Source organism: Opisthorchis viverrini (genome assembly GCF_000715545.1).
Source record: "Opisthorchis viverrini unplaced genomic scaffold opera_v5_191, whole genome shotgun sequence".
Classification (NCBI taxonomy): domain Eukaryota; kingdom Metazoa; phylum Platyhelminthes; class Trematoda; order Opisthorchiida; family Opisthorchiidae; genus Opisthorchis; species Opisthorchis viverrini.
In genome coordinates, this window is record NW_008751847.1 from 883,598 (window position 1) to 909,957 (window position 26,360).

Here is a 26,360-nt window from a genome sequence, read left to right on the forward strand (position 1 = left end):
ATGCAGTAAGTTTCAATTAGTAATTGGGTATCTTTGTTCTGGACGTACTTTCTCCATGACGAATGGACTGAATAGCGTGATTAGAGAGTCCCGAAGAATAATTGTGACCAAAATGACGCATCCGATGAAAGATGAAAGACCTTTTTTTTTAGTTCTCTACACTGTTTAAACAAGTTCTCCGTTTGGAAGGGCCTTGCTTTCCCCCAAACTCTACGGGGGGCGGATTCGGTCAGAATAAAGTTGTCATTAGTGCGTGGAATTTCATTATTCTCCCCTCCAAGAAATTGTGCTCATCAATATGTTGTTAGTATTTGAGGTAAAATACAGCTCGTAATCAGTTATCAGTGAAATGGTCTGGGTCTAATAGTACAAAATCCGGGTAGAGTTAGATCCACCCCCCACCCCATCACCGAACCGATTGTCCCGACACCCTTTGACAAACACAGGTGAACGAATTCTGTGAACGACCCCAAGAGGAATTTTCTATTAAGGTGTCCTAGACTGAAAAAGCAAAGACGAAAAATCCGAGTCCAATATGAGAACAAATCCTCCCCCCTAACCAATCTATCGTAAATGTTAGTCATCCCCACTAACCAACAAACAGTGACATCAGACTGAACACCCAGCACTGATCAAGTCGGCCGGTCATAAGAAATCTTGCGGGTTGGTTCCTTGACTGCCTTGAAACCCAATCAGCTTACTTACTTACCCACTTGGCCTGACAAATTTTTTGTGTCAAAAGCGAAACTTTGCTCAGCAATAAATCCACCGATTGCTTACCAAACCTCTCTGAAACGATGAAGCTCGTAATCAGGTTCGAATGACACTATAGTGGGTGAAACTATTAAGTTATTTTCGTTAAAACAACTGTTCCAACACCACTCATCCTCAAAGCAATCTTCTAACTTTTTGTGTAGAACAAAATGGGGAAGGATGGAAGACGGTCTCGAAAGTTCGTTTGCGGGTTGTGCGCGTCCGTGTTTGGATGCACGTGATCTCACACGTAGGTGTGATAAATCATGCATCACTTCCTATTTTCTGGGAGCATTCAAGCTTGAAATGATGTTTGTTTACCATGATGATGAAACCAAGTTCTCGATGGCGCTCAAAACCATGACACATTCGATGTGTGTTGGTCGCTATGCCGTATGAGCTTTGAACATACTGGAAGTAGTATTTGTACGCACCCAACTGCCATTGTGGTTGGTAGCAGTAGCCCACTTCGGTTAAATAACAAGACGTTCAAGACGTAATACGCTACTCATAAAGTTGCTGAAAACTCTTCGAAAGCCGACGACTAGTTTTGCCCTTCTTGGGGCTCATCAGGTAGACGCAGTCCCCAAGTTTCCGTCAGCATTGTGTTCTACCTGAACCCAAATTACACAGATGGGTTCCAGGTGAGTCTCCCAGAAAAACCAAATTGGTTTGCAGATGAGCGTATTTTGCTAACAAGACGTTCTCTTTCCGTCTCTCACCACACAGAGTGTAAAGTGCAGGCACAACTAATTCACCGTGAGCAGTGTGATTCAACATGCCAACAACGTCTGGTATGGAGACGTGAAGTTCGGGGAGAAGATGGAAACTGTCGGCTGCAACACCGTTTGGAGAGACGCGCGTGCTGTTGTCCGCAGCCGCGACAACTAGAACCACGTTGCAATGCTGCCAAGGGTCTGCTGGAAGTTGGATTTCGTACTTTCACGCTCCATGAGGGAGTGTGTGTTCCAAAGGATCAGTTTACGAACAAGGCAGTCGGTGAGTTGATGGATTGGCGTCTATATCACCGCGAAACCTCCAGCGCTGATGGTAACATCACTCTTTTTTTACTGAAGGTGGTAAACAGCCCCTTGTGCCTTGACAGCCGCTATGTTTTGCATCTTTCTGTCTCTGTCCAAACAGCTTGTGAACCGAACGAGCAAGTTACCCAACATCCACAAGCGAATGGATTTGTGCGCGTGGAGCGACACTTCAATGAATTGGATGGGTGTAACTGTGTGCGCAGGAAAGAAGTCACATTAAATAAATGGAGTGAGTGATATGTCGTGCCCGAAAAACATTCAAATATCTTTCAAATGAGTTCATATAAACAACCTTCAGTTTGTCCTCTGTCTGGGCGGAACAGGTGTAAATCCAGAAAAATGCACGAAGCGGTTGGAGCTGCTGATCTTCTGTGATTAGTTATTCAGGTAAAAGGACAATTTAGTTATTGAGAAATACATTCATTTCCAAATCAGTTTGGTTTTCACGAGAGACACAACTGAATCTCTCGTTTATGATATTCTACGACTGAATGTTGTGCCACAGGCCGCCTCATGATTCAGTTGGCACGATATTCGAGATATCGCAGTATATTTTCATAAAGGAAACTACTCATAAGGTTGCTGAAAACTCCTCGTCGAAGAGTAGTTTCCTTCAGGACAATTTAGTCATTTCGCTTCTATGATTCCTGCGGGAAGCTCAAGCTTTGTTCGTCCACTTTGTGTGCATATGAGTTAAGCGGAACCAATCAGATGCAATCGGGCAAAAATACATGTTTAGGCCTCTCGTCTACTGTGAACTTTGCACCAGTGTGAAAACAGGACAGACCGCTGAAACTACCAAACGGATGATAGGAGACAGGAAGCTACCTCTCGATGACCATGGCCAAATCTTGCTCAGTGAAACGAACTCGAGAAGAAATAAAACTTTGAGCTGTCATTCGGACAGTGAGTACTGGGCAAAGTTGTGCTCTACTCACCGCAGTGTTATTCAAGCTATCGAGTATGAGCAGACAGCGCTTGATCTGGATGTCACAGCTGATTCCTGTGAATATTTCGTTCCGATGAGCAGACATTAAGACAGAAACAGCGACGACTTAGCGTCACGTGGGCTGCATGATTCTCGTAACTTGCCAGCAAGTTTTGGCAATCTAGATTTTCGCTGAATAATATTTCGAGGCCCTTCAGATGCCATCAAAAGCCTGTTAGGCCTGTATCGCCTAAGAGAACTGAATGGAATGGTGCACTATGAACGTGAGGAAGCTTACGTTGGTTGAGGAGAGCGAGACGATTCCCTCTTTGTATGGGCCGTATCCGCACGGACCATAAGACGACTATTCTGTTGACGGTTTTTGCCGGTATTTCGAGCCCTACCTGGATCTCATTTGCCAATAAACTACTTTGTGTCAGAATAACAAAACGGTGATTTTGAGAAACTCTATGGCATACTGACTGTCCTTTCTAATAGGGTGGTTATCGTTGGACGGAGTAGTGGAATGGTCCACTGAGTCAAACCTGGGAATGTGCTGATGTGAGGCTATCACGAGGAGTAGTCACCACCTGAATTCAACTTAACCGCACCCAACTTCCCCGAAATAAATTATCGCAGCATTCACAAGCCCACGAAGACCAACGAACTCTACCAGTGGCACCCGCGGTGAATCATCGTTTGAAGTAACCTGAATCGGAAGAGTAAGGAACCAAACCCGATCGGAACTAATTTGAAACTCCCCCAACCCATCAACGCAGAATTTTGGCAAACACACCAATCGCTAAGAGCCGTCAGTTGACACTCAACACTGATCTACTTCACTAACATAAAGACGTCTTACCGATTGGTTCTCTGTCTGCCTTAAAACTTGGCCAACTTGGTGACCTGCTCACTTTGCCTGGTGAAGCTTTTGTGTCAAAAGCGAAACGTTGCCCAAACAGAAAATCTACCGATTGTTTACCAAGTCCTTCTGAAGCGATACATCTGGGGATGTTTCAGACAACAGTGTTGACTAATTTGGTGGCCTATGTGTCCAAATGTCACGAGTTCCATCGATTGTAAATCGACTTGTGTGAGGAGGAGACTGGGACGACCGCTTGGTTTACTATCAGCCTTTACTGCATGCAAGATCAAATTGATGTTCGGAACATACTAAACTTTGCCCAGCAAGTAACTATAAGTCAGTTAGGAACGAAATGTAGATCACCGGTTGACGATCCCGTCGTTTAGTGTAAATTATTTGGATTAACCAAACCTGCTTTTAACCAAACAGCTCTTTCAAGCGGTCTCCCTCCCGTGTTGTTACGACGCAATAGTTTCAGTTTTACCTAATACTGCAGCTGATCAGTTGTGCACATCCAGAAACGTATTGTGTTTTGAGCTCTGGTCATCTGATCGTGCATAGCTGACGTGTTTGCCACTACCGCATCAGTGTACGTTATATGCACGCAAACTGCCGTGTACACGAAGATGAAGGCTACCGTTTCGGAATGTTGATGGTCTAGAAGTGACCCCGCCTCCTCCACATCCGGTATTGTTCCTTCGGGTTTAAAGCAAATTCAGTTCGTCGCACGTGCTATTCAGCACAAGCCGCCTGTGGCACTGCCCATTGTCAGCCGGTGGTCGACCAGCTTGGTTCGATGTGACAGACAAATTCGGCAACGGATGCCGGTTTACCATGAGGAGGTGGATACCTTTGCACATCAGCCTTGCCCGTGATTTGCCAGCTAGTCGAAACGACGACCGTGTTCATTTGATGTGACCCAATTGGTATGCATTCAATGTCTTCAGAGTCAACCAACATTTTACGAACATTTAAGTGGTGGATCTCTGTCAGCGCACATTCGACAAATTCAACGAACAACTTTCTTTAATGAGATATTCTGTCCGCAGCTCCCCACTATCCTCATTGCGGGTCTGTTAAATAGGGAACCGTGATTTTTTAGTCCAGTTCACTTCCACCCTGAGATGTGTTCGAATCATGCTCTCCGAACTCAGTACGCTTTTGGTTTGACAAGCCCTGATTGGAGAAGAAACCGGTCAAGAGCCGAGTTCTCAACAAATCTGAAACAAAGGCCCGATCCCCCTACCTCACTGACCAATTCAGGCACCGAATCAACATTTTGTAGTTCTGGTAATGTCACTTGGTCTCAGAAACGTTTTGCTAAGTTTGCTGCGTTTTAAGACAATGGTGGCTTTTGCTTCAGTTAGATTTATCTTATATTTGCTCCCTGGACCGGTTTGTGATGCCTGGTTGGACAGCAATTTCGAGAAGTAACTTGCAGTTTATGTAGAATAGATGTCTATGTAATTAGTAGCAACTAGTCTCTTCGGTTTCCCGTTTCCAATCCTCTGCAGACTGTCCGGAGCCCATAACAAAGCAGCGGTGCACCAATCCCGAGCCAGGCCTGTACACAATTGAGACTGTATCAACCCGTTGGCATGTGCCCAAAGAGAGTCCAGTGTGTTCTCGCCTGGACACTGTGGTGGACTCTAACCCGATCGACTGCTCAGCAAAGCAACTGGTGCGGGCGAACGCATGCCAGCTGGAACCTCAGAGACATGCTACCGTTAGAGTAGATCATCTATTTACAAGTGTGAATGATGGCTGTCGTTGCGTGCGAAATCCCCCCACACTAAAAGTTCACGTTTGTCAATGTATGAAACCGGAAGATCACGTGATGTGTGACCGGTGAGTGCTTGGCCTTTGTTTTCTGGACACACTATCCGTCATTTAGGAATCAATAGTACAGTGGCAAGTATCTCGACAAATACGCTCATTTGCATATCAACTGAGCTTTCACGTGAGGACTGAATCTATTAACCCGATCGACTGCTCAGCAAAGCAACTGGTGCGGGCGAACGCATGCCAGCTGGAACCTCAGAGACATGCTACCGTTAGAGTAGATCATCTATTTACAAGTGTGAATGATGGCTGTCGTTGCGTGCGAAATCCCCCCACACTAAAAGTTCACGTTTGTCAATGTATGAAACCGGAAGATCACGTGATGTGTGACCGGTGAGTGCTTGGCCTTTGTTTTCTGGACACACTATCCGTCATTTAGGAATCAATAGTACAGTGGCAAGTATCTCGACAAATACGCTCATTTGCATATCAACTGAGCTTTCACGTGAGGCTCAACTGAATCTATCGTTTATGATATTTTTCAACTGAATATCCTGCTCAAAGGCTGCCTCATGTTTCAGTTGGTTTGGTATTCGAGATATCACAGTATGATTTCATAAAGGAGACTACTCACTGAAAGCTCTTCAACAGACCACGACTAGTTTCGCCCTTCTTGGGGCCCATTACCCAAGTTTTCGTCAACTTTATGTTCTGCTTGAACCCAGCTTGAACACATCTCGACAAATGCATTCATTTGATGAGCTGCAACAGGGACCAAACCGATCGTGGTCTGTCGAAAAATTTTCAGTAACGTTGTGAGTAGTTTCCTTCATGAAAATATACAGTGGCAAATACTTTCATAACAGGAACCTGAGCAATCACGAAGTTCGTTTTCAGGCCTATAGAAGGGTGGTTCCGACACTTTCCAAACGAAGGTTGTGCATCAATGTGTGAAATTGAGCTCACCTGGAGGTTGGCCTGAATGCATCCTGAGCGGGAAAAAATCTGAAGTGCAACAGACCAATACGCGAATTCGCTGTGTTCTTGTATTTCGTTCCAAGTACACGCCTAAGGGCTCACTTCCAACGTTCCGATGTCCATAAACACGCTCGGTGCCATTTCATTTTGTTTTAAACTCCGATGTACTCTTCCTAATGCACTACTCACAAGGTTGCTGAAAATTCGTCGACTGAAACATGAGGCGGCCTAGTGCAGCACATTCAGTTGCCTGAGAACATCACAAACGAGAGAATCAGCTGGGTTTTTAGGTGAGTCTTTCTCAAAACCAAATTAGTTTGCAAATGAGTGTATTCCAATGTACCCTGTTTAATGTACTGCAACTGAGTTTAGGGATATAAATGATCAGCTCTTACATTTTCCTAAAACTGTTCATAACTGCCACAGAGGGCTATTAGACTGTATGTATCTCTGAGCTCCATAAAAACTCGATTTGTCCATTTTCTTGACCAAATAAAACAATAAAACGAACTGTCTTTTCGGGATGTACTCAGTTTAGTCTTTCCCCACATACCAAGGTAAAAATTACGGTGTTGTACGTGTTATCGCTTGAAACTTCGATAGAAAACCTCCACTGGAAGACACCTTACATTTTAGGACGTTTTCGACTTTTTCGCTGATTCATGTTCAGAACTTCGATGTTAATCGATTTGCTCAAAAGATAGCTAGACCAAAACGCACTTTTATGAGCTCATACACTGTAGTGTACTGGCCAGAGGTGAAGTTCAGACGTGAAAATTCGGGTGCATCCGGATGCGCTGGTTTATGAGCTCATACACTGTAGTGTACTGGCCAGAGGTGAAGTTCAGACGTGAAAATTCGGGTGCATCCGGCATGCGCTGGTGCCGTAGCGGTAATATGCTCGCCTCCCACGTCAGGTTTTTGGAGTGCAGACCCTTGCACTGCCAAAGATACGCACTGCTGAGAGAAGCCCACCTCTGATGTGCACTTCGGAATGATTGCGCCAGGCCAGAAAGACGACTGTTCAAACGAGTGGTGTGAGTATGAATTCAGCACACTAGTTGCCAACCAGCCCAGTTCTTTCCAGACTAACGCTGACAGGTAGGCACATTAAGGGCTGTCGAGGAGTTTTCAGCAACCTTGTGAGTAGTTTCCTTTACATTAAGGTTTGCTTCTTCGACCGACCGTAGATGATCTGAAATGCGATAATGTGGGTTTGGTAGCGCATGTCATTTGTTCATTTGGTCCAGAATTGTCGTGCGGGGCGTTGTTCATGGGCTTTTTTAAAAGAGGAGAAATCCGTTTACTCTTTGAAGCCAAAAATATGTACAGTCCTTCGGAGCATCAAAGCTTTGCTCTTGGGGATGTCAACGATGAGCTTAGGCTAGCCGATGTTCTCGGCTTTGCCGGTCACTACTTGGGAGGACAAACTATTCGAATGAAAGCATGTTATTCATCAACACGATAAGTTGCAAAACAGCTGTGCCACCTAAGGAGAAGAATGTAAAAATGCAGCTTTTCTGTGGAGGAAAATGTTGGTAGTTCATGTAGCGTAGCTGGTCGTCAGTTTTTTATAAAGGAAAGTACTCGAAAGGTTGCTGAAAACTCTTCGACAGCCCACGACCGGTTTCGCCCTTCATGGGGCTCATCAGGCAGGTGCAGTCCCTGAGTTTCCGTCAACCTTAGGTTCTGCTTGAACCCAAATTGCACTGTTTTCGAGAAGTACACTCATTTGCAAATCAATTTGGTGTTCACGAGAGACTCAACTGAATCTCTCGTTTATGATATTCTAAGACTGAATGTGCTGCACACAGGCCGCCTCATGATTCAGTTGGCACGATATTCGAGATATCGCAGTTAGTTTATTCGGTGAGCTGGCTAATTCGATTGCAAACGCTTCATCAATAATCGAGATGACATCATCGGCGCGTTGTTAGGTAGCGTGGTGGTGCGTAGCAATCGCTACGCGTGCGAGTCCAACAGCGCTTTAGCATAGCGTGAGAGATTACCTCTGAGGTCACTTTTTGTCGTGTTGTTTCAGGGAACGCGGGCTTCTCACGCACATTCACACCAAATATGAATTGTCTGGAGACGGAACACGTTGCATCCCGCACAAAACAAAGCGCATTTGGAGGCCATCCTGCAGACCCACAGCTCCTCGTCATGTACGCACAACACCTTGTGACCCATCCACTGGTTTGATGTATCAAATCTTTGAAGAACTTAGTCAGAAGGATTGCCGATGTGTAAATTTGGAGAAGCGTGTGCCTGTGCGATGTCACTGCGCAAAACCAATTCAAGAATCAAGGTAACCTAGATTCCTAAACCGGTTTTGACACTTTTAATCAGTATTTTCTTTTTTGCTGACCCAATTTTTCGGATTTCATTTTTGGTTTGGTTCGAGATTAGTCGAACCCGAGAAATTCTGAATCAAGTGGACTTTTCTATTATTTTATTTTATTTATTACTTTTATTATTGCCCATAGGTGTCTGAGTCCGCAAATTCGAGAGATCCGTACAACAACTTTCCATCTAACACCGGAGGGGACCTGCGGAAAAACAGTGCTCACACATAAAGAGGAAGTCCGATGCCCGCTGCTACCGCAGTTACTCCAGTCTTCACCCATGTATCGCGTCCAACGTTCCCAAGATAAGCCAAACCTTATACAGCATGTTCACGCCTGTCATTCAGCTGGCCGTTGTTTGTACAAGGTTCGAGAGTTCCTGGTCATCCCGGATCAATCTTGTGCATGTCGTTGGAAACTTAGAGAACTGGTTCGAGCCTGTTGTTGCCCAACACACCCTCAACCGCAACCGTTGAGCAGTCGTTGTGATGCAAGCAAAGGATTGATTGTGTTCCGGAAGGTAGACTGGAACAAACACAACGGGGTCTGCCGACCGAACATACACGAGCGCGTTAAGCATATCGGTATGTCCCTCTTCTTTTCAGTATACCCCACTGCATTTCGATAAAAGTTGGGAAGACGGCAGGTTCATTCTTAACCCGGATCCACCAGAGTCCAGATAAGATGTAGGATCACGCCAAACCTTGTGTTTCTGACCTTTGTGGGCATCAAGGCACGGAAGGATGTTGAGCGCATCATGCTGCTTTGACATCAGCTTAGCCTTGTGTATGTATGTGGATGAGTTTGGCATTTTGGGCGAAATTATGACGAGTGCCACTGAGCAGTGTGAAAAGCAACTGATCCCGTCATTTAGAGTTATGTCTTCAAAGTGGACAATCCATTTGAACATTGTTGGGGAATTCCGCAATGTTACGGTGTACAAGTCATTTAATTCCAGGGGAAAACAAATTAAACTAGAATCGAACAAATTTGTGGAGTCTTCAGGCGTCAAAAGCAACACATCTAGAGGCCGAACCAAATCGTTTTCCAATGGATACTTCGTTCTGTAGGTGATATTAATCTACACCGAAAAACAGCCGAAACTGAGCCTGTCGAACTGATCATGTCGCTGGCCAGCCGCTCGTGGTCGAACGGTTCAGTCTGTAAGTAGTAGCTGGGAGGTTGCAGTTTCGAATCTTCTTGGTATCCAGTGAGACTTTTACTGTTACTGACCCTAAACAGAAGTACAGTACTCCTCCTTTTCTGGTGCAGATTGGTCACACTCACAGAGCACAGTATTCATTAAAGAATTCCCAAATTTCCTCGTAATATCAACAAAACTGAGATGGCCTGTCACACCCAGTTTATCTGAACTGATAAACGTTTTTCCATTTTGGCAGTCTGTGAACATGAAGAAACCATAAAGCCAATTGGACCTTGTCAAGATGGACGTCAGAAGAACTTGATCAGACGGTGGATACGTGTAGGCTGTAAATGCGTTTTGCATCAACAAGTTGTGGTGAAGCTTTGTGGTGAGTCGATAATTATGTTCAACAACAGTTTGCGAAGGTTTTCCTGAGGGAAAATAATTAAATATTTATCGATTAGCCCCTCAAAGTTTTTATCAAACCGATAAACGGTGCTTGTAATTTTAGTTGGCTATTGATTGATGGAATGACCTCAGTGATCCAGTAGTGCAAGTGAAGAAAGATCATTCGTCCAAGCAGTCGTTTATCTTGAAGGGAACTACTACTCACAAGGTTGCTGAACACTGTTGGACAGCCCACGACCGGTTCCCCTCTTTTTGAGACTTATCAGATCGTCAAGCTTCCGGCCTCATTGAACCCAAGTTGTGCGAAATGCTCGAAGTACGCTCATTTGCATATGGATTTAGTTTTCAAAGAAGACTCAACTGAATCCCAGAGATTAACCTGGAATTGAATTGAGTGTTGAGGTTCCCGATGCGGTGAGTTCCGCGTAGGTTTGACGATCCCGAACGTCAAAAGGGAGAGTTGGGTTCGAAACGCTACGGTACCATTTACACACCAGTGAGCGAACTTGGACAACAGACCTCACTTGTCCACATCCATGCCGGCAACAAATGCTCAAGTCAGTGTGGTGTCAAGGTCCGCAGACCAAACAGCGGCGAGCGGAATGTTTGCTCGGTAGTGTAGGTTACGGTCTCGTGATTCTGTTTAGTGGTGCGGCTACACGGAAATCACGACGGAACAAGTTGGGACAGGCTCATCAGACGGGGCACAAACGCGTTTGGGTAAGCAGGCTAGGTGAGCACATTAACACACACACACATGCTGGAGGCCAGTGTAGAACGCGACGGTCTCTGTAGCAAGCTGAGTGGCGGGCACGTGTGAGCAACACAAGTGGAGATCAAAAGTACACGGGTGGAGAAAGCAAATGGTTGGGGCAATTATTACGCGGTCAAGTTGGTTTCAGTAACGACCCTCCCATGAAAACCGAAGTGGTGCGTAAATGGGTTTATTACGCAATATACTGCTCATACGGTTACTGAAAATTCTTCAACATTTACCGGTTGGTTCGCCCTTATTCGTAAATGGGTTTATTACGCAATATACTGCTCATACGGTTACTGAAAATTCTTCAACAGTTCACGACCGGTTTCGCCCTTATTGGGGCTCCTCAGGTAGGCACGGTGTATTTCGCTAGTGTATTACGCGGTTATTAACCTGTTGCTTAATCATATATGACCGCAAGAAAAGAACATAAATTCGTCGTGCACTAATGATTGGTACTGTTGCTTAGCGCTTCCCTTAAAATACGCATATTCTGTTCGAGGCCTCACGCTGAATGGGCTTCTCCAGTCATTCTGCCTTCATTCATGTTCGGTTCTCTGCTGAGTAAGCTGCACAGACCTAGTCTAACGAAAGTGTCTATATTAGCTTCGAATGCAGGTCGCGTAGCTTCGAGTCCAACTAAGGCGATCCTAGGGTTCTGGTTCATCCCCACCATTTAGTGTGCTTTACAAGATAAGAAAACCGTGTTGCAAACAGCCTAGGTGCTGTTGAGTTTGACCTGTGACGGACTTGCGTGTTCGCAGGTTGCTGTTCTTGATGCTATGATATCAATGGTGGAATTCGTCCATGCGATTCACTGAACTGCCGTCTGTCATTCTCAGCGAAGATTGCACACTGGTTGTCTCGCGGGGGAATTCGATTAACACTTATTGTGGTATTTCCTGAATCTGGGTTTACTTTCTCTGGTAACCAAGGTCTATGTCACGCAAGAAGTTGTAATTCATCTGTATGTGTTCTGCTTACTCCCCCGAGGGATCACTGCAGAAAAAAATCGTTTGCCCCTTCTTTTGACAGTAAGTACTGTTGTGAACGCTTATTTGAAGTGAAACTCATTTGACCTTGTCGTGATAAACTCAAATATCCCACTGGTATGTTCCTCTTCTCCGGTTCAGTGTGTCATACTGTCAGTACGGCCGAAGTAGTATTCATGATCGATGGAGCGGCAGCTGGCCGACAGACTCAGTATCTGGAACGTGTCCAACAACTGCTTTTCAAAACGATCGAACAGTTTCTCTTATCACATGAAACCAAATCGCAGTCGAACAGCTTCCGCTTTGCGGTTATGACTTATGCGGATCGACCCGAAATTATTTTTAACCTACAAAACTATGAGGATCCAAACAGGATATTGGAACAAGTGCAGGAGTTGACTTTGCGAGGCGAGCGGGCCAACCTTGCACTGGCCCTCCACACAATGTTACGTGAAGTGAGTCAAAATATTGGTTGATGGTGTCTTTAAAGTGGATGATTCGGCCGACTCCCAATCGGGAAGCTCACGATCAAGCGCTAACAAATAGAAAAGCACCAAGGATAGTGATTGTAAATACGATCTGTCATTTACTAAATACGTTTTCCCCTTAGGGATATATTAGGTCACCTTTTTTTCTGGAATCGGGTCAAATTAAAATTCAGCATAGATAGCAGACAAGAAGCTAAAGTGACGCTCTTTATTTGTGGATCCTGTTGGATCAACCGACTTATGTAGACTGTGTTCATAGAAGTTCAACACCTTCGGACAAGATCTCCGAATGTATGCTTTTTTGCCCCCGGTGTATGTAGTTAAGGTTTCTCCTTTTCGTCGATTCTAACAGATTAGCTTTTGTTCAGCGCCCGGTGCAGTCAAACCAGGAATACGAAAAGAATTTCTATATCAGGATCGATAAAAATTCAGCGGGATATGTGACCTGAAAGTCAGAGTAAACATAATTCATCCACTACTACTTGTGTAAGAGTGATTCGCACTGAGTATTGTCTCTTTGGATGTCTTCTGGTAACAGATAGAACTATCCACGACCACGAGGTTGGCGCACCTTTACTTTAAGCAGGAACAAATCAAACAGACGATTCTTTCGTAATTTTAGTACTTTACTCACTCACTCACTCACTCACTCACTCACTCACTCACTCACTCACTCACTCACTCACTCACTCACTCACTCACTCACTCACTCACTCACTCACTCACTCACTCACTCACTCACTCACTCACTCACTCACTCACTCACTCACTCACTCACTCACTCACTCACTCACTCACTCACTCACTCACTCACTCACTCACTCACTCACTCACTCACTCACTCACTCACTCACTCACTCACTTTACTGACTAACTGCTATTTCAGCTAACCGGCTGCGAAGTAAACTTTTGTCAATCCACATTAATTTTGATAAAAAAAGTCTCACTACATCTATCCGGAACCATGGGACTCAGCGACCTCGTCTTGATGGAATTTCTATCATCCAAATCGATGAAATGAACTTGTTGGTTGTTGATCAGGTGGCATAGCAACTGACTTGCAAACGTTTCGTCACCATACGAGGATACATCATCAGTGCGCCGTTGGGTGGCCGCACAGAGAGCTTACTCGAAAATTTTCCTTCCTCCACCGCGTCACATAATCAATCCTGTTAAGTCGTTGTTAAGATCAATGGCTTTCAAGTCGTACTGTATTCTAACATGGCTCCTTTGTTTGTGGTGCTTAACAGATCGTGACAGGTTAGAAACAGCCTCTTGATTCCCTCAAACTTACTGGATAGTTCATCGCATAAGCTGTACCAATAGGTTCTTTCAAGACTTCTCACAACTGTCACAGACCAAAGAGGATATTATCTGGTCCAACTCACAGGTGCTACCTCTCAAACGACCGGATATACCTGTTCTGCTGTACATTGTAACTGATGGGCGGGATCAAGATGAGGACACCGTCAGACTTATTGGACAAGTACACCGAGCTCAGATCCAGGTTACTGTTGTTGCGATGGGTGCAGAACCGCATGGGATGAACCATTTGGGCGCACTAGTGACACCACCGAAAGCCGTCCATTTGCTGCGAATTTCGAACACAGACAATGTAAACCAGTATTTGACAAGAATATCGGAAACGCTTTGCAGCCGAGGTGAGTGAAGAAATTGGTAAACTTTCATCTGAGAGCTTATCATACTACCTTTCAATTGCTCGTAACTGAACGGTTACGCCTTCGACCAGTGGCCGGATGATTGTGGGTTTGAAATTCTCTGAGTCTTATGAGAGGACACTGCTGATGTTTGGAACAGATATACAGTGCTCTTCGACTCTTCATTTTAGATTGGCTGCACCGACAGAGACGGAATCTCATCTAAAAACTTTCTTAAATGATTATTGAGATCACAGTTGAAGAAAAATGAGTTTGAATGGTCGCAAGGCTGATTTGCTCTTTGCAGTCCTTCTTCGCCAAGCTCCCAATATTTATGTTCCCCATTAGCTTGCGCAGCTATACTTTTCCTCTGAGGTTTTGTGCGATGCTCATGCGACAAACAGGAACATCGGACTGAACATCCAGCACTGATCAAGTCGGCTGGTCATAAAAAATCTCACAGCTTGGTTCCCTAACTGCCTTAAAATCCAACCAGCCTACTCACTTACTCACTTGGCCTGACGAAGCTTTTGTGTCAAAAGCGAAACGTTGCCCAGCAATAAATCCACCGATTGTTTACCAAACCTCTCTGAAAAAAGACCTGATAAGTTTTCAGTCTTGCCATTTTTTCCGATCAACTGTTGTTAGATTGTACATACAAATTCCAAAACCGACCAAAATTCCCCTCAGTGTTGTTTGCAACCACCGTGAATGGCCTTCTCAATATCGACGGCGGCTTGAATGACTTTTCGTATCTTTAAACATCGGACCGTGTCTATTCGCAATGCACTACTCCTAAGGTTGCTGAAAATTCGCCTGGAAACATCACAAACGAGAGATTTTCAGCTGGGTTCTAGGTGTGTCTGTCGGAAAACCAAATTGGTTTGCAAGTGAGTGTATTTCGCTACTCGGGCTGTGTTGTTTTCTTCTTTTATTTACACAGCGTGCCCAGCAAACTATGTAAAGGCATCCGACTGTTCTCGAGAGACCGGCTGCGTTGGACGATCGTACATACACACTTACCAATTTGACGGGTATAAAGGACACTGTGTTGGGGAAACGAAAGTGCGAACACGACGCTGCTGTAAGTTTAACCGATCATCTGTTCCAGTTTATTTATACGACTGTGGTGTTCGTGCGCTGCAGGTCCGGCAGATGCGGTAAACAACAGATGGTTCCCAGAGTCTAATAGTATAGCCTTCTCTTAATGAATGTAGCCCCATTGCGGATGTCTGACCTGCAGCCAGCTCCAGCTGAACGGAGACAGCAAAGCCTAAGCTATTCGTATCAGTGGCAGCAGCCAATTACCTTGTCTTAACTTTCAAGTGACACATGGATCTCTAATGGCGATGGAAAATCCATTTCGTTGCTTTTCACTAAATCGTGCTGTGTCCGTTTGACGCGCTCATGAGACGTTTAAGGAAAACTGAAAACTGTACCGGGCTTAATGAGTATCTATGTGGACCGAAACTGTTAAAAATGAGCATTGACTCGTTCAGCTCTAACACCCTTTCGGTGCCTAGCTGCCATGCCACCCGGAAGAAGCACGAGACCCGGGATACTGTCAGGTTGTCCAAGCCTAGACAGGGGAAGTCGAGTGGGCAGAGGTCGGGCCCGAACCACGAACCTTCCGGTCAGTAAATCCGCACCACTTGGGCCATCTCGCCCAACGATTGATATGATGTGGTTGATTGGCACAAGATCTATCGAAAATCTGCGCTTGCTGACCAAGAACGGCGTCGTCGGTTTCATCAACTGGTCCACGAAGGGCAAAAGGCATATTATGGATTGATTGAATCGATATCTTCAGACGGCAATCCGACATGGATTTGGGGATATCCGTCCGATTGGATTAGGACTGACCTTTTCCCGGCACACTTGTTTTTGTCCAGTGTATGTGATGTCATTGGTCTTATCCTCTTGGAAAGTATGTCACAACCCATCTGTTGACATCCACTGCGTCCACAGTGGAGTTTAATCGATCAAAGAAAATTCAGTTGTAAACGCAAATAGCCACCAAGTTTGCTACCCAGTGGCTGACAAGGGACATTTCCATTCAGCTAGGAAAAAATATGTGGATGGAAATGGAATGCATGTGAGCGAATTCAGGGGTTTTAGAGAGGTTAATGAACATACTGGTTTTGATGAAAACAGTATAAATGTATTTTCACAAATCGTCCCATCATCTCCCAATCTTACCATATATACTACCACACTGAGAGGCAGGTGTCTGACTTCCTAGGATTCTTAGTTCCACAAAGCGAAAAAATACTACTGGTGTTGAATTCCCTGAGATTTATCCTTTGAATTTTCTTGGGGGGGGGTGTCAATATGAACTGCTCTTTTTTGGGGGTTCGTTATTCCTGCGTTGACCGCTAACATGTCTATCCTTTTACTCTCAGGTTGCATGCAACAAGCTCCACCACCAGTCCGTCAATGTGAACAGAATAGACTGTTCCAGATAATCTCCAATTGGCAACTGACCAAAGATGGGACATAATTTTCTTGGGGGGGGGGTGTCAATATGAACTGCTCTTTTTTGGGGGTTCGTTATTCCTGCGTTGACCGCTAACATGTCTATCCTTTTACTCTCAGGTTGCATGCAACAAGCTCCACCACCAGTCCGTCAATGTGAACAGAATAGACTGTTCCAGATAATCTCCAATTGGCAACTGACCAAAGATGGGACATGTAGCAAATTTGTCATCAAGCGAGACGCGACTCCATTGCTCCTTCAACGTAAGTTTCCAAACAACCGAGTTTCAACTTGCCCTTGTGTCAGACTGTTCTCCGTTATGTGCTGCTATTGAACTATCCTGTGTATCTACTTGCCTTGTGAGAAGCTAGAGTGCTGCATACCGTAAAACGCATGGTTAAGCGCATAAACTGACGAGTAGTTGAACGTAGGGATCACTAGTCTCCTGAACTAACTAATTTAATCTGAGTAGATTTTTCTGACTTGCTTGCGTCTCTGTTTTTAACACGGTAATCGCTTCACTGTAGCGTGGAATACTTCAACTTCTCGTAGCTACGCATTCGTTTTCTCTGAGGAGCCTCTGATTGGAACGGGGTTGCCTATATCAGAACTTCTGTTTCCAACCCATAAATTTGGGTAAATTCATATAAAAAGTAATGTTTGATGGATTATTGTGTTATCAGCGATCTAGTGAAAGTGCTTGCCCCTCGATACCCCGGAACACCATAAAAAATTCCGTCTGTCTTTGTCTTATTAGAACTGGCTTTGTGCTTTGTGAATGTGACTTCTCTGGATGCTTATCTGGTCATAAGAACTATCTTTCTGGAATTCATTTGCAGAATGTTCTCCACCCGTTGATGTGCGTGTGGGACAGTGTAACGCGGAAGGCTACGCCGTAGAGCTAACGGTGCGCCGCTTCTTGGATAATTGTGAGTGTAAGGTAAGCACGCTTGACAGAACGGACCAGTATTCCATAAAATTGCTCGTCTTCTGTACCATGAATTAACCATTGTTCTGCACAACATATCTTCAACGGACTGAGAGTTTCTACTCAAACCTAGCCCTGTCCCAGTCCTTACCGGATCCTAAGAGGACGCGACCATACAGGCTGTCACGTGTTCAATTTCATTTGCACATGATTTTGAGCAGGAAAACTGTAACAGGTTGGACGTTGCCGTGAAGACACTGTCTCAAATACAGACAAACTAGCAAAGGGGTGTTCTTGCAGTTCTTAGAATAATAACAATTAGTGGCATCATTATTCAGTAGATTGGCTATTTTTGAATCTTTTGCATATCTTTTTCTGTCGTAACGGGAACCTCTCTAGAACCGTCTCCAATGCACCAAAGGTTTGAGGTTCCCATTTTGAACAAAACTCTAATAGGCACAAAACCGAGGCGCTCAGTATTCGCACAATGGAAGTGGATTTCTGAAAGTTATGACTGATGGACTAAAGCGATCGGGCAAATGAATTGAGAGTACCAGTCCAAACTTTTAGGCCCCATTTAGGCACGCCGGAGTCTCAGCGATGCTAAGAAATTATCCCACAGGACTTTTCAGCAAGAGGCATCGTTGCTTCAGTGAACAATGAAATCTGGTGAGCTGCAAAAATATAAAGGTAGATTAGGACGGTTTTTGGGTTAGCGCACAGACGCAACAAAATGCAACATTTTAGCATAGAAAGTTTTACTCCACTTGTAAAAGTTTTGCAGCTGAGAGCATTGTGCGGATAATGGACACTCAAAACTGGTGAACTTACTTGGTGGTTGAGTGGTTTTATCTCGTTCATCTATCTCCCGCCATGGAAACAAAATAAAACTAAATGGAAGGGCAGATGCTTTCATTTACACACAAATCCAGTTCTAATCGGAGACTCAGCTGAATTCAGCTTAATCACGCGTTTACGGTTGTTCACTTCAACGGAATCTGTCCAATTCGGTTCCAAGTAGAACTTGAAGTTGACGGAAACTCGGGGACTGCGCCTACCTGAGGCTAAAGCAGTCTGTCCAATTCGGTTCCAAGTAGAACTTGAAGTTGACGGAAACTCGGGGACTGCGCCTACCTGAGGGCTAAAGCAGTCGTGGGCCGTTGAAGAGTTATATGTACATATAAAACAGTACTTCTGTTGAACTTTCCCTTTTCTTTTCTGTTGTTGGCTACCCAATTTCAACTGCACACTAGGAACAATAGTGCTATATTGTTGTCTGGTGTGACTGTTGGTTTGTATGTCTTGTTTGCACACCGTCCGATATACCCTCATCAATGCTTGTCGAACCTTGTTGTGTCCCGCAGGAAAGCAAATCCAGACGGATTGTGCGTTGCCGCTGCAGTCCGGTACATGAAACAAAGCGGTGTTTGACAGATGAGATTCAAATTCGGGAAATTACATCGCAAGAACTCATAAACGGTGAATGTCATCCACGGAAACTGGTGAAGAAAACTAAATTGAGTGAGTTACCGTGTCTGTCGATGCCTAATATGGTGCGATGTTTTGCATGAACCAATGCATATGGGTTACAATTTTGAGTAGGTTTCGCAACCCGGATGTTCGCCTTTTTGAGCTGTCGCTTACTGACAATAAGATGCGCAATTGTATGTGTTCAGAAGGCTTCGCGCAGAAAAACTGATTCGTGCTGCTTTCTGACACCGTGATCTACTTCTGACTTGAATCTGGCATTCAGAGGACAGTTCCGATTTCCAAAAGCCTCAACTTCGACACTGTCAGCTGATGAATTAGCACAATAGCTCGATTACAATGTTAGTCGTTTTCGGAACTCCAGGGGGGGGGCAAGATGGCTCAAGTGGTTAGAGCGCGAATTTACCGACCGGAGGGTCCGTGGTTCGAATCTGACCTCTGCCTCTCCACTTCCCTTGCCTAGGCTTGGGCAACCTGACCGTATCCCAGCTCTCGTGCTTTCTTCGGGTGGCATAACAACTAGGCACCGGAAGGGTGTTACAGCTGAACGATTTTCTTTCGGAACTACAGGTTGATGTAACATTCCCTTTGGTATTATCCCTCCTACCATCCTTAGATGACCATGACTGCTGTTGACAAGGCCACTCATCCAAACCGGACGTGACTCAGTTAAACTCACATTGGTTCTGGTAACCCTGATGTAGCCTTTTAAGATGGTTCGGAATAAACGTTTATGTTAAAAATTTTCACATGTAGTTGGCAACTTAAAACTATGTTTTGAAGCCTCACGTGGTGATAATTTGGGTGAATTACAAATTCTATCAAATCTCTCAGAAAGGAATACTCTTTGGGTAAACCAGTGCTGCGTGGCTACTGTACCGGGATGCTGTGCATACGTGTAAAGTACCACACCAAAAAAATAAATCGTTTAGCTGTAACATCCCTGCGGGACCTAGCTACCATACCACCCGAAGGAAGCACGTGACCTACGATACTATCAGGTTACCCGAGCCCAGACAGGGCTGAGCGAGGATTCGAACCACGGACCATCCGATCACACCTGTTCCACAGAAATGAATGCCTCAGGAATCGTCAGATGCGTTTGAATGTTCAACGACTTCACCATCCACTTTCACATTTTTCAATGCTTCTCATTACGCAGTCACATCTGTATTTGTGGTCACTAGGATTTTAAAGCCACTTTTGGTTTGTGGATTTCGAACACCCGTACCCTCCCACATTCAAGTTTTAGCTGCCACAAACTTTCTCTGCAAACGGTGTCTTTTTTGACTTCCCCGAATTCATTGCCACTGTGAAACGGGCGAAGGCAGTGCACAGAGCGTGATATTCTGTTTGGTTATCTTGGCTAGTACGTTACAGATTGATATGGTATTCAGCAGAGATTGGATGCGCGGTTATGAGAACTCACGGGTACATATGTGATGAAGGGGGAAAAGGGAACATAAATCAGTGGATCATAAACCTAAAGGAACTACGTCACTATCAAACAGATTCGTATAGATCAACTCAAGTTCAAGGGTTTCTTTTGAGTGTATGGTTTCGGGGCACGCATTCGGATTCAAATAGCCTCTGTAACGGACAGTTAGCGGTTTAGGGTCAATCTGTAAGGTGTGCGCTATGTCTCTGATACGATCGATGTCGGCCAAATGCTCTTGCACTTAGGATCGGTTTTTTTCTAGTCATCGGATTGTATTCTCTTATTCTCTCTGGTAAACTACTTGCCGTATATTTGACAGATGACGCCCGTAAACACGGATATTGTGTAGCAGTTGTGTACGTGACACCCACTTGGTATGTTCAAGGAACACATGGCAATCTCCTGGTCTAAACCACCAACTCCTACGTGGATTAATCGTCAGAATTGAAGCAGGCCATTCGAAGAGTACACTAACTAATTTGTTTTAAAAGAAGACTAAATCGAATCCCAACTGGATGTCTCGTTTAGCGTATTTTTCTATTGCATGTGCTGCACAAAGGCTATCTCATGCTACAGTCTAAGCGATATTCGAGGTATCGCAGTACAGTTCGGTAACAACGCCGTGTCCAGATAGAACACACTACTCCTAAACCCCTTCAACAGCCGATGACCGGTTTCGCCAGTTGTCAGAGTCTTCAGCGGCATTTAAGTAGTATGTTTAGTCTGAGATTTGGGGATATGTCAGGTTTGTTTCTTCATCTGATCGCACAACTAAAGGCTTTCTGTGAACTTCTCATGCCAGACAACCTTCAGTTTGAGGTCGTGGATCCTGAAGCACACCAAAGCGTGTTCGGCCCTTCTCCTCAAACCAACTTCTCAAACCTTTATGGTGGGCACTCTAAGGCTGTCCCAACTAACTGCATTTTGCTACTGTATACTTTCAATGTGTAGCCAAGTGCCAACCTGATACAGTGTAAAGCGAAATGCGGTCACCCGTATAAGCTTGAGCGTGACTGTCCTAATTAGGCCTCCGAGTTTCCATTGAAATCAACCGGCGGCCATTGTGTGCATTGTCCTGTCTGTCAGACAGCGAGTCGGTGATTGTGAATGCTGTAGAACACAAGCATCCCTGGGAGGGGACTTTGTAAGGCACAAGATGGGCAACCAAGCTCTGTCGATTCCATTCAGCTGTACAGTCGGCCAAGGCAGCTGGATAGATGGCTTATGTTATGGCCTTGCCTCATGCCCCAGCGAATACGCTTTTGACGTTCGCGAAAAGCAGATGGGTGCATTTTCTGTTGACTACCTTGCTGAGGAATGACCTCAAGTGAAGAGAGCTTGGTTAGGCGGTAGAACGAGAGAAGACGCACTGAACTAGGTTAGGATGATCGATTGACATTTGTGATGAACGCGTTTTGGTGAGCTTCACTGCCCGCGGGTTAAAAGTGCGGTTTCCTGGGAGCGACAACTCCGCAGGCCCCCAGCAAGCAAGCGAGACAACCAGTCGACCTGGTGTGTGTTCAAGTCACCGTAAAAGAATTCAGCCTACTTTCATGGGAATAGTAGCAGTGTGTTTAAAGTTAAAAAAATTCAAATTCAAGGAAAGCCCACCTCGCCGTTTCCGTATTACAGCTGGGCTCAGAGACACAAAGTACCGTGATGGCCGTGGGGCTTGTTTTTGATGCCCATCTACCATATCCTTTACTTCAGTCTACTCGATACCCGATTGTACAAAGCGGGCTCTAAAGAGCCTGTTCTCTAACACCAGTCTGAAACACTGAAGTTAAATAAGTGTTCCATTTGCGGCTTGGTCCCTCACTTTTGTCAAATACTATGTTGCACCGAAGGAATTCTCGTTACCGGCTCCTGGGATGACGAAAGTAATGGACAAAATATGGATGAATGACCTGCACTCAGACGAAGTAGTGACTGTTTATTTTCCTCTGTTCCGGTCCGTGAGATCTCTCGGAGATTTATTAATAAACGAATAAGCAGTTGTTCGTGAATACTGAGTACCGTCCTTTCATTGGTCTACTGTAGAGTGGTTTCACTGTACTGCCAATTAGTGGTATCTTCTGCTGCTAGGATCGAGAACCGTAGATCTTATGACATTCAAAGAATGTAGACAAGAGCTTGCACACTGGTTTATTTATCACTGTGAGATTAACCTCTGTTTGAAATTAGGAATAACCACTGGTGAAGTTTTGTGGATATTGAGTTAGTAATTCGAAAAATTTCGAACTTCGAACAAGCAGACGTCGCTCCACTTCGCGAGAACTATGGAGACTGGACCTCTTTTCTTTCTGGGGAACGACTTTCCTTTAGCTCCATTTTGGAAGGGACTACGAAACTTCCACCTACTGATCACCTGCTCGTCTTTCTTTCTGCCATTTCAGAGTGTCCTCCACCGTTGGTATACAAGTCCGATTGTGACTCGATGACCTGCCAGCGTCGCGTCACCATCGTGGAACACGTACCCGAACAGTGTATTTGCAAGCGCTTCGCAAGGGTAGCACATGAAACATGCTGTAAGTTTGGGTCCCATTGTAACCACCATGATTTTTTTATTTTGACCACACTTTCCACTCTTTGGATTTTGTCCTAATGTGGGGAGTAAGTGAAAATAGGAGCCACATTGCCTGCACCCTCAGGCACGTGCAATAAGGACGACGTAGAGGTATTCCAATAGAGGTGTTCCAGTTCAATCGAATGAGGATGAATCGAAAAACCGATGCTCCAAAGAGAGTCTCGATGTGAATGCTATGCACCTGTGGGTCTTACACGTATTGAATGGATCATATTTTTTCCTGGTGGCCTTGACGAGTATGAGTGTTGAGGTTCCCGATACGTGTAGGCTTGACGACCCCGAACATCAAAAGGAAGAGTTGAGTTCGAAGGCCTGCAGTACTCTTTACACACCAGTGAACAAACTTGTAGAACAAACCTCACTTGTCCACGTTCATGACGTCAACAAATGCGCAAGTCTGTCACCGATCGGCACAGTGCAGTGTGAAGGTCCTCAGACTAAACAACGGCGAGCGGATTGTTGGCTCGGTAGTGTAGGTAGGTTTCGGTCGTCCCTTTGGAGGGCAGTCTCGTGATTCTGTTTGGCGGTGCGATGACTCGGAAGCCACGACGGAACAAGTCAGGACAGGTTTAGCGGATGGGACACGAACAGGTGTGCACATTCACACACGCACACACACAGAGATACATGCTAGTATGCCAGTGTCAACGCGACGTTCTTTGTGGCAAGCTGGGGATGGTGGTCACGTACGAGCAGGACAAGTGGAGATCAAAGTACACCGGCGGAGTAATCAAATGATTGGGACAATTATCACGTCAACGTGCGCGGATCTATTTCACCCGCATTCGGTTCGCTTCCATCCGGTCAACATCCTCAGTTTGAGATGCTCATTATAAATGAGATTAGGTCATTCGTTCCCGTACTCAACATTGAGTTGGTCGACTGCTTTCAGTCATGCTACCCACTTTGAATCGCTGTTCTTTACCACTCTGATAAATCACACTGGCAGGCATCCAAGATTCTGAACCAATGCGACTTCACTTGAAGTCGTATTGACTCAGCACTGATCTATCGAACGATGTTGTCGTAACTACGGTTGCTTCCGTTCAACTACTAACATGACCTTTTCTTTCCAAACATTCTACAGGCTGCAAAGGTCAGAAAACGATTCGCTACGAAGGATGCAGGTATAATGCACTGAAAACTTTTGTCGAAGAAAGCATTGAGCCCAAGCTGACTGACGGCGCTTGTGTTAAACGGACTCGCCACCGTTTTGAGCCTGTTGGTGAGTCACGTGCAATCATCTCCCAACACGTACATCCGGATGTCCATTTTAATAAAAATGCGGATCTTTGGGTTGTTGACAGATGTTGGTCCGGGGAGAGATCAGTCGATTTCAGTCATATCAGATAATATTTTGCATTCCGTACGCACGCATTTAGACGGTTTTGGCGAACGATCGACAGCAAGAAGGGTTTCTCATTCTCGGAATCAACTAAAACAAGAATCGATTCAAGGCCGTAATACAGGTTTCACAAGCCTCGATTTGAGTTAGAATGGCAAGGACGAAGAGGCAGAGGATGGAAATGGAAAAAACTTTTTCATACGAACTGAAAATAGGCGACTGAATTTTAGTTTAGAGAACATGATGCAGGAATTCAGTGACCGAAGATGTGATGAAATGGACAAACTGACTGGGTGTTTGCAGGACCAGGCTGATAATTAGCTGTCTTTCTTCGCGCAGCACCCGTCTGAGAACCTGATGGCCACAGTGAACAAGGTGCTCAAGAGTAGGACGATATGATTGGGAGGGGAACACGCAAACTCAATGTGTCCGGGTAGCCTGATGCCACTAAGGAGTAAATTCTGAGTCTGGATTTGTCCGGCTTGTTTAGTGGTGCTTGAGTTGCTTGGAAGCCACCTGTACGTTTGCTCGCATCCGAAACTTGCGTCATTAAGACTTGCCATTTAGCTCTTGAAATGCCATGGAGTACACAGCATTTCTTTGGTTGGCAGAACCGCTACTCTGTCTATCTTGAGGGTCCACTTGGGGGACCAGTGGAGAATAATTAATACTTGGTAATTGCGGGATTTTCTGGATTCGTACGTGCAGTAACCTCGCTTTCTTGGCAGGGCACCAGCATTCGGATTAGTTCGGAATGATAAATCTGGGGCGGAATAAGTGTGATTCAAAACAGGACCAACTGGCTACAACTGAAACACTGGCGGTAGCTTAGGGAATCCATTCGAACAGCCCATGAACGCAGCGAAATACACTGATTTACATACCGATTTGGTGTACGCGGCAGACCCAACTCTCTCGTTCACCAACTGGCTACAACTGAAACACTGACGGTAGCTTAGGGAATCCATTCGAACAGCCCATGAACGCAGCGAAATACACTGATTTACATACCGATTTGGTGTACGCGGCAGACCCAACTAAATCTCTCGTTCATGATGTTTCTAAGCCACTGAATGAGCTGCACCAATCCGCCCTATGCTTCAGTTGTACAATACTCTAGTATCACAGTACGTTGTACATGCGTAACACACTATTCATAAGATTTCTGGAAACCTTACAACAGCCCACGACCGGTTTCACCTTTCTTGGGCTCACCAGGTAAACGTACTCCCCGGGTTTCCGTTAACCTTATGTGCCAATTGAACCCAAAATGCACCAAATTAGCTAAATAAACTCATTCGCACGTCAGTTTGGTTTCCAGAGGAGAACAAACTGAAGATCTCGCTTTCAGCAACCTTATGAGCAGTGTCGTCTATACATTTCTTGGGCTCACCAGGTAAACGTACTCCCCGGGTTTCCGTTAACCTTATGTGCCAATTGAACCCAAAATGCACCAAATTAGCTAAATAAACTCATTCGCACGTCAGTTTGGTTTCCAGAGGAGAACAAACTGAAGATCTCGCTTTCAGCAACCTTATGAGCAGTGTGTTACGTCTATACAGCTTATGAATGAATTTGGCTGACGATTGTCGGCATATTGTAGACAAGCACCACCTCTCTCTCCCACTTTCTTTTTGTTCTTTTTATTAGTAGAAGACCTTATTTAAACAAGCTGGGATGCTTTGCAGCAGCTAAGCTTCAGTGTTCTCATGTTGTCGTGGGTGTCAGTGATGAGGGAGATGATAATACGTAGTACAGTGATGGTGAACCACTCGCTGTATGCGGCAAGTAAGGTACCCAGCCTGAGGACACTACGCAATGGCTGATGCGGCACAACAGAACGATTAAGTCCTCACTTGAAACTTAGGGCCCAAAGGCCTGATTGCAAGATAGCGGTGTTTGGTGGTGGTTTGCTTGGAGGAGTTCCATCTCCCGATCACCAACCTGAAGGGTC

The 26,360-nt window shown here is 45.1% G+C and overlaps 1 protein-coding gene across 1 annotated transcript in view; it reads left to right on the plus strand.

Moving 5' to 3' along the window:
- Window positions 1-26,360, plus strand: part of T265_07887 (hypothetical protein) — a gene marked incomplete at both ends in the record, with an annotated part of 195,892 nt that overhangs the window by 148,999 nt on the left and 20,533 nt on the right. Inside the window, 12 exons of the mRNA XM_009173537.1 lie at window positions 1,483-1,752; window positions 1,897-2,025; window positions 5,104-5,437; window positions 8,391-8,657; window positions 8,836-9,278; window positions 12,140-12,453; window positions 13,844-14,147; window positions 15,088-15,228; window positions 16,740-16,883; window positions 17,460-17,560; window positions 22,871-23,002; window positions 24,149-24,286. Of these exons, the coding sequence (XP_009171801.1) occupies window positions 1,483-1,752; window positions 1,897-2,025; window positions 5,104-5,437; window positions 8,391-8,657; window positions 8,836-9,278; window positions 12,140-12,453; window positions 13,844-14,147; window positions 15,088-15,228; window positions 16,740-16,883; window positions 17,460-17,560; window positions 22,871-22,915 (2,492 nt within the window). The remainder of the gene's footprint in view (window positions 1-1,482; window positions 1,753-1,896; window positions 2,026-5,103; window positions 5,438-8,390; window positions 8,658-8,835; window positions 9,279-12,139; window positions 12,454-13,843; window positions 14,148-15,087; window positions 15,229-16,739; window positions 16,884-17,459; window positions 17,561-22,870; window positions 23,003-24,148; window positions 24,287-26,360) is intronic.